General features: G+C 47.1%; 1 protein-coding gene and 1 pseudogene across 1 annotated transcript; both read left to right on the forward strand.

Moving 5' to 3' along the window:
• The first annotated feature begins 62 nt into the window (after positions 1–62).
• LOC104859347 (ATP-dependent RNA helicase DHX8) lies at positions 63–1,498 on the forward strand. Its single transcript, XM_010619896.1, is given in 3 exon segments — positions 63–434; positions 804–948; positions 951–1,498. Coding segments are annotated over 3 exon segments (1,065 nt in total).
• Positions 1,499–4,061: 2,563 nt separating this feature from the next.
• On the forward strand, positions 4,062–5,621 carry LOC104859346 (annotated as a pseudogene).
• The last annotated feature ends 6,470 nt before the right edge of the window (positions 5,622–12,091 follow it).

Below are 12,091 nucleotides of genomic sequence, written 5' to 3' on the forward strand. Positions count from 1 at the left end.
GGACCATCCACACCAACGTGCTGTTCGGGCTGCTGAAGGAGACTGTGCAGAAGCGGCGGGACATGAAGCTGATCGTCACCTCGGCCACACTGGACGCGGTGAAGTTCTCCCAGTACTTCTGCGAGGCCCCCATCTTCACCGTGCCGGGCCACGCGTACCCCGTGGAGATCCTGTACGCCAAGGAGCCCGAGACCGACTACCTGGACGCCAGCCTGATCACCGCCATGCAGATCCACCTCACCGAGCCGCCGGGTGACATCCTGGTCTTCCTGACCGGGCAGGAGGAGATCAACATGGCCTGCGAGATCCTGTACGAGAGGATGAAGTCCCTGGGCCCCGATGTCCCCGAGGTGATCATCCTGCCCGTGTATGCCGCCCTGCCCAGCGACATGCAGACCCGGATCTTCGACCTGGCCCCGCCGGGCAGCAGGAAGGTCGTGTACTCTCCATAGCTATGTTAAAGGGTCACACAGACTCCATGCGAGGAGGGTGATACACTAAGAAGGAGGAATGTATTATATGTCACATTACCTTAAAATACATTCATCCCAGACACCCACAGACACACACATGCCCACATGAGAATCTCCTCCAGTGCATGCGGGCCCCGGCCAAGCCATCCAGGAGTCGAGTTCCCATGGTGATGCCCAAGAGCGAGAAGGAGAAGCGGAAGGAGCTGTTTCCGGGACAGTGCAGGCCAGACACTCTGTCTGCCGCTTCCTTCAGTGCCTTTCCGCCTACACCACCTTCGGGACCATGCTGGATGAGGATGATTTGAATGTCGCTGTGGATGTCCTGAGGAGCATTGGGATTGCCTGCCCATCTACAGGCTGAAGGGGAAGGTGGTGCAGGCCATCCCTGGCAATCAGATCCTCATCATTATCACAGAGGCTGGGTCTGGAAAGACCACCCAGATCACTCAGTACCTGGCTAGGGCTGCATACCCGTCCTGAGCAAGATCAGGTCTCCCCAGTCCAGGTGTGTCGTCCCCATGTCCATGGCCAAGAGAGTGTCTGTGGATTTCAGCTGCTGCTTGGTTCAAGAGGTGGGCTACACCATTCGTTTCGAAGGCTGCACCAGCCCAGAGACCAACATGAAGTACATGACGGACAGCATGCTGCTCTGAGAGTGCCTAATCGACTGTGACTTGACAGCGTTCACGATCATCATGCTGGGTGAGGCACACAAGGGGATGGTCCAAGCCAACGTGCTGTTCGGGTTGCTGAGGAAGACTGTGCAGATACAGGGGGACATGAAGCTGCTCGTCACCTTGGCCACACTGGATGGGATGAAGCCCTCCCAGTACTTCTCTGAAGCCCCCATCTTCACCATCCCCGAATGCTCCAAACCCAAAGAGATCCTGTACCCCAAGGAGCCCAAGACTGAATACCAGGAGGCCAGCCTGATCACTGTTATGCAGATCCATCTCACTGACCTCCTGGTCCTCCTGACCCAGAAAGAGGAGAGGGACATGGCCTGCAAAATGTTAGACAACTAGCACATAATTATATAGTATTACAGTTGCGAACCTTGGGTCAAATCTTTTCACAGATTAATGGAAGGGTCTTAGAAAGAAATCCCTCCCTAATGGGAACCCAGCACATCCCTTTCAACCAGGAGATTCAGTTTGGGTTAAAGATTAGAAAAAGACATCCCTCCCACCTTTTTGACCTGGGCCTTATACCATTGTGCTTGCTACCCCCACTGCTGCCCAAGTTACTGGTACTATCCCAGGGATACATCATACTCAAATTTGAAAAAAAGAAAAGGCCCTCCTCGCAGAGGTCCCGGATATCTGGACTACACACCCAGGCCCCAAGAATCCTGTCTGACCTGACTAAGACGGGAGACTTCAGGACTCAACCTTGCCTCACAGACAGCACCAGCAGACAGCAGCCCTGCTCTAGTCACGAAGGGAGCTGACTAATCCATGCATGCCCGAAGCCTAAGGACACCATTCATGGGATGCCTTAAAAATCACCCCACATCATCCCTGGTTTCTAGACCTCCTTGCACTGCTTACAAGCCTCCATCGGAGTTTCGTTGCCCTTGCTTTATTCTGTCTGCTTTGAGGATAAGTTGTTCCCCCAAACCTAACAGATTTCAGGCCATCACTCATAGCCTAATGTTACTGTTGATCTCCATGGCGATAGTCTCAGGACACGATGACCCAGACCTACTATATGTACCTTTACCTAATACCCTACCACTGGTCCATGCCTTACTAAATTTGTCTCACCCCAATCTTGCAGAAGATAGCTGGTTATGCCTTTGTTTCCTCAGGCTGTACAGAGGCCACACCTGTCTCACCTCAGGTTTGGGCATTGTCCACATCAGGCTACCATCCTACAGATTGTTCAAACCCTCCTTCCATGAAGGTCACTGTTTCATTCATGAAGAGCCTTTATAGAGAAGTCAGACCGTGAAACACAGACTTATATTTGGCCCTATCTCTACGCACGTGAAGCTCACCTTCTGAGCCCTCCTCTGTATAAAGCAGCAACCCCCCAACTCAGGAAGGCCTCTGCTCCTCTGATGTTTTGGAGCCTCCTAAGGCATTGGGACATCTATTGCCCTCTGACTGTACCTTTACCTTAATCATACACTCACCCCACGAAGATCTTACTACATGGATCGACACGGGCACTGATGACCACCTCACCGGTCAGCCCAAACTAGATACCTCTCGGCCGATCAGTGTGGAGTCCAAGTCTGTAATGGGCATGAGCTCCCTTACTTAGGGGATTTCTTCTTGCGAACCATGGCAGCTCCAACCCCTTCTCCCTGCCTACTCTTAGGCAATCTTAAAGGTTCACAAGACTGGCTACAGATTGATACAAACTGGATCCTCCTACACCAGAAGGAAAAAAAAAAAACCTCAAGGTGCTACTCAACGGATTCACTCAGGGCAAGCACCCCCTCTTACGGGAGCACTCCTAGCATTCACACTGGGTGCATGGGAGGGAGACAAAAAAGCCATCAGGCACCTCTTTAATGTCCTCAACCATTCCTGGCTGTCCTCTCCCAGCACTTTCTCACTCTGCAGGACTTCTGCCTACCTCTGCCTCCCTACTAACTGGACAGGAACCTGTAGTCTTGCTTACCTTAGCACCAAGATAAACATTGGCCCTGGAGACACTGACTTCCCAATCCCAGTCCAGGTTCATATCCGACAATGCTGAGCTCCCTTCCTGATACCCCTGATAGTAGGCCTAGGATAGTAGGTTCAGGGATTGGGACTGGAGTCCCAGGTATAACCACGGCAGCCCTCACTTACCAGTCACTTTCTCGTGAGTTAACTAACTAACTGCTTAGGAGAAATCTCTAATTCTACTGTAAGAACTACCAAAAGAGAATGATCCTTAAGCTGGAGTCATTCTACAAAACCGCATGCCTTGGGCTTACTAAGAGCAGGAAACGGGGCGGGGGACATGTATGTTTCTTGGGGAAGCGTGCTGTTTTTCTAGGTAAACATATCAGCGGTCATTCACCGAGCTGTAAAAGGACTCTGTGAGACCAGCTGCCAGGTTCCGGGAACAATCCCAAACTCGTGGGTTTTGAAGTCTCTCCTGGGACACCATCAGTTGCCCCTCTACTTGGAACCTGATGGCCATCTTCCTGTTGCTAATGATTGGCCCTTGCCTGTGCAGATGCCTCACAGAGGCATCTGCAAGACTGAGTTCAGTCTGGTTGTGTTCTCCACCTCTTCCCCTGACCATCGGATTCTGGAGCCTGCAAATTGTGAGAGCTGCCACGCTGAGCTGTAAAGACCAGCTCTGCCTCAGAGCTGCCACGCTGAGCTATACAGCTCAGCTGGGTCTCAGAGCTGCTACACAGATCCACCACACTGGCATGTGAAGCTCAGCTGTGCCTCAGAGTTAGTACTTTGAGCCACCACTCTGAACTGTAAAACTCAGCCGTGCCTTCCGCACTCTGTCACTTGGTTGCAACACTGAGTTGCAAACCTCAGCTGCACCTGATCAGCTGTGGCTCTTGGCCGTAACACAAAGCTGGGGCACTGAGCTCTGACACTCGGCTGTGACACTTGGCTATAGCACTGAGGTGCTCTTGCTGTACCACAACACTGGCTGATTTTGTCCTCAAGCCTTGCTGAGAAAAATACCACCTGTGATACTTTTAAGGCTTCCCTGGTCAAAAAATGGTGCAGAATTCATAGACTCTCCATTGGATCAGAAACCTGCTGGCCCTCATCCAGACCATGTGGCCGCCAGCCAAAGCCATCCACCAGCAAAGAGCCTGACATTAAGCGGCATCCCAAGAAGAAGCTGCAGGAGCCATACCCGGGCTTCTGCCAGCCCAGCAACCCCACCATCTGGACCATGCTGGATGAGGATGACATGAAGGTCCCTTTGGACATCCTGAAAGAGCAGGGGGCTGTGATGCCCAGCCCCACAGCAGGCCAGGAGGAGCAGAGAGATGATGAGTACTGGAACAGGGAGAAAAAGAAAAGGCAGAGCCGGAGCTGAGACCAGGACTGGGACAGGGATTAGGACCCAGACAGAGAGTGTGATGGATACAGAGTCCATAGGTGCAGACACCAGTCCTGCCCTTGGCGGTCTCATTCCTGGACCCAGGAGAGGAATAAAAAGCAAGTCCAGACAGCGGTCCAGGAGCACGAACCCGAGCACCCCCACACAGGCATGTATGCACGCAGGCACGCACGCACACCTCGCAGAGCTGCAAGGACCACAGGGACACGTGTGGGGAGAGGAGCCTGGCCGGGTGATGGGACAAGCACGTGGGCCACCCACCACCCAAGGAGCCAGCCATTGGCCGCATCTACACAGGAAAGGTCACTAGCATCCTGCAGTTGGGTGCAGCTCCGGGGGCTGAGGAAGCACTGAGAAGGCCTGCTGCACATCTCTGAACTGTGGCATGGGGGCCACGTGACCAGTGTGGCAGACGTCTTGAGCAAAGGCCAGCAGGTCAAGGTCAAAGTACTATCCTTCACCAGGACTAAGACCAACCTGAGCACGAAGGACGTAGATCAGGAGACTGAAGGGGATCTGAACCCAAATCGGCGGCAGAGCAACCTGGTCGGGGCGGTCAGTGAGAAGACCTCCCCACGGAACCCAGACAGACCCAGCCACCTGTCACTCATCAGTGCCCCCACAGGAAGAGGATGACACCCTGGAGCGTAAACACCTCAGGTGCATCTCTGACCCCAAGAAGTAGATCAAGCAGGTGGTTGTGGCCACCGTGCTCTCCAAAGAGCAGTTTCAAGACTTCGACAAGGAAGCAAGCATCCTCCCAAAGGTGGATGATGAGAAAGATGAGGACCTGGAGATCGAGCTGCTTGCTGGAGGGGGAGCCCTTGTTCCTAAGGAGCCACATGAAGCAGAACATGGGCCTGAAACCCCATCAAGATGCTCAAGAACCTGTACTTCTCTGTGTCGCAGGCCGCGATCATGCAGAGTATGTCGGCCAAGGAGTTGCAGGAGCTGCCACAGGCACAGCAGTGGGAAACTGACATGCACTCCACTCCATCCCCATTTGTCCTCTACTATCACTGGGTTGATTCTTTCCCTAATGCTGAGGGCAGGCTGATCATGGTCACCATGATTTTAATAATGCCATACCAAGTCCTATTCCCGAGTTAAAGCATGGCTTTGTTGGCACAAGTCTAGTGGCTGGTGGTTGTTCTGCCCCAGTGCATTTTATGTTCTATCTGGAGCCAGTGCCTCTTAGCTCTTGCAACTTGGCTCTGGTTCACCATGGCCTTGCAGGTCACTGCAGTGGTGTGTATCCTGTTTCCTTTTGAAATACCTAGTGCCAGCACAACTTGCGTCTTATTTGATTTGTTTTTCCCACTGACTTCTTTGAACTTTAGTGAAAGGATTTTTAGCTCCCAGCAGAAAGCCAATCTTGCATCCCTATCCCTGACCATGTTCTCCTGGGTTTTCTCCTTAGCTTGTCTTGTGTCTCGGTGGCCACTTCCACTCCTGCATAGCTGAGTGGCCTTTGCCTGGCAGACACTGGAGAGTATGTCAGTCCTCCTTCAGGTTAGCAAGTCCTGCAATGCTGGTATACTGCAGAATCGTGTGTGGAACACTTGGGAATGTGTACTGTCATTGGGCAGCAGAAAAAGCCCTTCAGATGGTGTTCACAGGGCCACTGGAGCTGTCAGAAGTGGGAGTGTGTGGGCTGTAGACCCTGCTTCTTGCTGAAATGGGTGCCCCCTTGTCCTGCCCCCAGTCTTAACTCCAGCCCAAGTCTCCCATGCCAGGGCTGCTTCTGGGCCTGGTACCCACTCTCCCTTAAGAGAGGCTTGGCTTTTGTTTTGTAGCACTAGGGATAAAACCCATGGGCATCTCTCCCACTAAGCTGTGCCATAGCCCTTTATTATGAGAGAGAGCCTCACCCCATTTCCCAGGCTGGCTTCAAAGTTGGATGCCCCTGCCTCAGCTCCTCCCCACCCCCACCCCCACCCCCGGCATCTGGGATTGCAGTTGTGTACCACCACCAGCCATGGCATGGGTGTCTGGCTCTGCTTGGCCTCCTGCTGTCCATCAGAGCAGCCATGGTAACAGTAGAGCCGGGTCAGCTGGGGAGGGTGCACAGCCTGCTACATTCGCACCAAGGCCCACGTTTCTCGGACTGAGAAGCCTGGGGACATGGGTCTCCTCAGAATTGGAGTCTTGGTCACCCTGGCTCAAGGGAGCTCAGCTCAGGAGTCGCAGACAATCTCCCCACCAAGCCCCCATTCTGAGGATGCAGGTGACTGTGGTCAGGTAAGACTTGAATAAACTAAAGTGACTCCAGGATAATAGGCCATGTGCTTCTTCATATGCTAATTGCTACCTTGGCTAACAGCCCGCCCAGGGGCAAATGGTATGACAAAAGGTGGCCATAGAACATTTTCTGCATAAGATAAGCAATGTGTTTGCAGTCTTGTTCTGTGAATTCCCTGACTCTTTGTTTAGAAAAACCTTACATAAAGTACCTCAGCCCCTGAGCAGTTGCCTCTCTGAGCTACCTGGCTCTGGGAGTGCCGTCTGGCCAGACTAATAAAGGTCTATTTCCCATCTAGCCTGGTGTGTTCCCTCCTGGGTTTCTCATTTCTCCGTTGAGCTCCCGGAGCCTCGCTGGGTGTTAGGGCCCAGCATCGTGGAGGCCTTTTTGGCTGTTCACGGCTTTCAGAAGTAAGGCCCTGGGTCTTGCCTCTGGAGCCATCGTTGGGCTATAGGACTCAGCATTGTGGAGGCCCTTTTGGCTGTTCATGCTCCATGGAGTGGAAGTGAGACTTTAAGCTTTACAGTCAGTGCTGCACTCAATATGGGGTTTATCTACTTCCACCACTCCCTCCTCCCCACCCTCCCAGCTTGGGGGTTTGAAATGTGGGAGTAGAGGAAGGCCCCCACATCAGAGACATCTCCCCTCTCCCTAACCTAGGGCTTCCAGCTGATCTGTTTAACCTTCCCAACAGTTGCCAACCTTGCCACAGTTTCTTGTAGAATTAAATTGTATATTTTTTAAACTTTAAAAAAAATCAAGTTCTACCAATAAACTCAATGAGGAAAAAAAATCAAGTTCAATGGCTAGATTCCATATTGACCTTATGGGGAAATTTGATGCAGTTCATGACCAGAATCAAAGAATTAAGTTTGTAAGCCAAGGTACCACTGTGTGTCCTTGTTCTCTTTTCAAAAAGATGACGGTTCTTCAACAAAACCTGATTTTTCTGTTTCCTTCCAATTGATCAGGATGACTTTCAATCCCTGGCTATACAGAGTCAAAGTTCGTGTTGGACAAACCAGCCATAAAAAGGAGGACTTTTGACCCTTCAGAATCCCTTGAGAATAATTGATCAAAGTTAAAGGAAGAGAAAATGAGATAGAAATAATGATAGAAAGGAGACAATGTCATGATTATAAAGTTGTATTTTTCAGGAAAGCTGTAGCCTTTGGACACAAAGTCACCCCATGATTACAGTGCCTTTTTCCCTTCTAGGAAACACTTCAAGTAAAATGCTTAAGAATTTTAAAGATATAATCAGCCTGTAAATTGGTTCATGTTTTTTAACTCATAAGTTGAGCCTGTACTGTACTTTTCCTCCCAGGCTTCCAAACTCAAGGAAGCAGTATTATTAAGTGGCAGCATATTACCTTGGGCTGTTGTGTTCTGGTCATCTGGAGTTCCACTATATCAAATTTCTTTCTATTATGTGCCCAGATGAAGGTATGACTTCCTGGACATAGCTATCTCCTCTTAGCCCTTATTTTGTGTCTCAAGAAGTTATTCCTCAACAAGCATATAAAATTACACTGGCCAGAAGACATTCCACCAGACTTACTGTGAAGATCCTTAGGGCTGTAAATGACCATGGAGTATGATTTTTATTTTTTTTCTCTCTTTGAGTTTATTGGTACATTTTAGGTAAACAGTATAGTTACATTCATCATTGGGATCTTGTACCTTTACATGACAGGTCTTCGTTCTCATTTTTTCCCTTTGTCCCTGCCCTCCCTTCACCCCCTCTGCCCTTCCCCATTTACAAACACTCTTTTTCCATCTTTTCATTTTCTCACATTTTTTTCCCTTAATTACCTTTCCCCTACCCTTCCCACTTTCCATACACCTTTAGCCCTTTTCTTCCCATTTCACAATGTCAGTTATCTCATTAGGATCTTATGTATTATTACAGTTATTCATTTCAATATTTCTTCCAGCCTATTTCACAAAAATGTTACAGGAAATGAAAAATGTCTTTGTAATTCCAAAATAAAATACTTCAAAATTGCAGTTTTGTTTGTTTTTTAAGCTTCCATAAATGCACTATGATTTTTCCTACATATTCTCCATTTCTATAAGTGCAGCTTAAATTACAAATACTTCATTCTTTCCAACACAATAAAAATATTCTGCAATGTTAGACATGAGTCCATTTAACACTAGTAAACATTAAAGACTACTATTGAAGACGTCAGCATTTCTAAAGGATCATTAAAGGAAAGAGGACACAAAATGCAATGTTCCCAGTGACATGGTGATGGTTAAGAGCCTCCAGCAAAGACTAAGAAAATCTTGCCCCACAATTAACCAAGACATAAGTGGACAGCTGAATTCAACCTCAGAACACTGGGAAGGCTGGCCAAGGCAGATCTGGCCAACATACGGACTATCATGTTCATTAGGAACCAGAGCTTCAACCTAAGCACATTTATATAGCCTTAGATACTAATTACATGTTCTATTTTTATTTCTTTATATAAATTCAAACTTAGTTTTATAAAAACACAAAAGCAAAACCATGTCCATCATACTGTTAAACTGCCCTTGTGTATGTTTTACTGCTTTTGGTAACAGTTTTACTTTGAAAAGTTTTGTAATTATATCAGTCATTGTGCTGCTACAATGATGAAATAAATTTCTAAACTTTTATTCTTCCAGTGAATGAGAACCTAGTGTTATTAAGGGGTTAAGGAAGTTTTCCCGGGGAAAAGAATAAGATAGCCAATGAGTTTATCTACCTTTATGACTAATTTGAGTATTATATATCTAGTCATTCACCCTACATTGGTCTCCATCACTGTGTACTTTTACTTTTGAGAATGGGTGTCTGATGACAGAGACCAGACACCCTCCATTACATTCCTATAGCATCTTCACTCAGATCCCCTAGCAAGAAACTCAGGAGCCACCAAATCTTGTCGATTATACTTCCTAAACATCCCTTGAGTTTATTTCTAAGTTTCTAATCTTGGTACCTTATTCCAAGCCATTACCACTTACACCAGCACCCACACAATTAAAATGGCTTCCCTTGTGTACAATCTCTGTCATCATTATCATCTCTGAAATGGCAAAAGTAGCTTACAAAATCAAGAGTGACCACAAGTTCTGCAGATTTCCAGTACTACAGTTGACTCATTAGCTTACCAACTACATGTAAGATAATATAATACTAGAATTGCTTCTATGCTATTCCCATCCGTGGGGACTATACACAATCCTGACAGTGCTACAAGGTCTAGCTGCCTTTTAAGAGGTGACAAAAATGCTCTGTAAGCAGTAGCTTTAGTCCGACAATGTATTTAGTCCAACAAAGATGTAATTAGTCTTATTTAGCAATAAAATGTGAAACTGGAGAAATAGGAATCTCAGCTTCTAATTCTCATGTTTAGGCAATGAATGTGTAAGCCTCTTCTCTAAAAACATTCGACATGGAAAGGAGATCCATGAATATGGAAGAGGTTCCATTATAAGTTTATCACAGGCTTTGTGATCCTGACAGGATGTTCTTGCAAGTTTCCCCCACCCACCCATTCAATGTGGAGAACAAAGATTCTTCTGAGTAATCTAGTAATTAACCATCACCAAACACCTCCATTCTATACTAAACCCAAATAATTCTGATGAATTCTACATCCAGAATGAAAGACGTGTTCTTGAATACATTCTGTACAACCCAGTCCATGTTGAACTGGCACCTGTGGGCAATCATCTTGGCCCTCCTCCTCCAGACAGGCTGACCAGCTTGACTCTTACCCTTGCAGAGAGCTATCAAGTCAAAAACTTTTTTTTCCATGGTCCTTCCATCACTGCCCCAAACACTGCTGGCCACTACTACATCATGCACTCCCTAGCAGCTATGGGAGACATTTGCACAAAACTGCCATCAAGAGTCCATCCTGTGTGATGTTGCCCTATCACAGCTCTTCCCAATGAAGTCTACAAGAAACCTCTCACTAACCCACAGACAAACAAAATCTGACACTGTGTGTACTCAAGCCCATTTATTTCTGTGCCCTATTTCCCCTTATGCTGCAGCATAAGCTCTTGGAAAGCCTCTTTTGAATGGCATTTTTCTTTTCCTGTTTGTGGTTTCTGTCTCAAGTATAGCACGCTGAGCTGGTACCACAAAGGTCACTGCCACCAGCAGCAGCTATCAGCTAGAGAATGTCAGTGATAAAGAATTTCTGGGAGTTGCCATCCCCAGTGGCCAGAAGTGTTCCTGAAGCCTGGCTAAAGTTGCTGAATCTGAGTGGTGATGAGCATCACTAACAGAACCGATAATAGCCCTGAGCTTTCCTTGAAATGTCACAATATAAGATAACTTCTGCCCCTCACACTGCTTATTTCAGAATTAACCTGGTACTGGAGACACCTAGTCTCTCACAAAAGTTTTGTAAGTGAAAAGAACCATTGTTAGCTTTGTTAATCAAACAAGCTCCCTTCCCCCTGGCTAGAGTAGGTAATTGAATAAATCTTAAAGGTAACTTCCCTGACAAAGAACTGTATCTGGGTTGAAATTCAACTGCCTTGCTATTATGTTTTAGGTATCAGCAATGTTAGCTATGAAAATGCAATGTAACCAACTGAGTAAGATCAAAGTTGTAAAACCCTATAAAAGAAGGAGTTGTAAACCAATGGGGGAATCAATCAGGGGACCACCATTAGGTGTCATTGATCCCCATCGATGGAGTAAACTTTATTTTACTTCCATTCTGCTGCCTGTGTGTCAACTTGTCAATTCCTCCCATAACATTATAACAAACCTTACAACAAAAATGATTCACAGTATATTGAATAATACCTAAAACTGTAAGACTCCTTTGAGAAAAGCTCCATGACATTGGTCTTATCAAAGACTTTTTTTGATAAAACTACAAGCGACAACAATTTTTTTTCAGCTTTAATTGAGTTTATTGGTACATTTTAGGGATACAGTACAGTTACATTCATTGCTGGGATCTTGTACCTCTACATGACAAGTCTTGATTCTCATTTTTTCCCCTTACCTCTGCCCTCCCTTCACCCCCTCCTCCCCTCCCCATCTACAAACACTTTATTTTCATCTTTTCATTCTCTCACATTTTTTTCTTTTCCCTTTTTACTCTTCCCCTACCCATCCCACCTTCCCTACACCTTTAGCTCCTTTCTTTCCTTTTCTAAATGTCAGTAATCTTATTAGAATCTTACGCATTGTTGCAGATTATTTACACCGGGGAAACTATTCGGTATTTACACATGTGTGACTTATTTATTTCACTTAGGAGTATATCTTCAATATGTATCCATTTCCCTATGAATGAATCTATTCTCTCGCTCTTTATGGCTGAGTAATATT

The sequence above is a fragment of the Fukomys damarensis genome, unplaced genomic scaffold (genome assembly GCF_012274545.1).
Source record: "Fukomys damarensis isolate Sample0158 unplaced genomic scaffold, DMR_v1.0_HiC HiC_scaffold_32, whole genome shotgun sequence".
Lineage (NCBI taxonomy): Eukaryota > Metazoa > Chordata > Mammalia > Rodentia > Bathyergidae > Fukomys > Fukomys damarensis.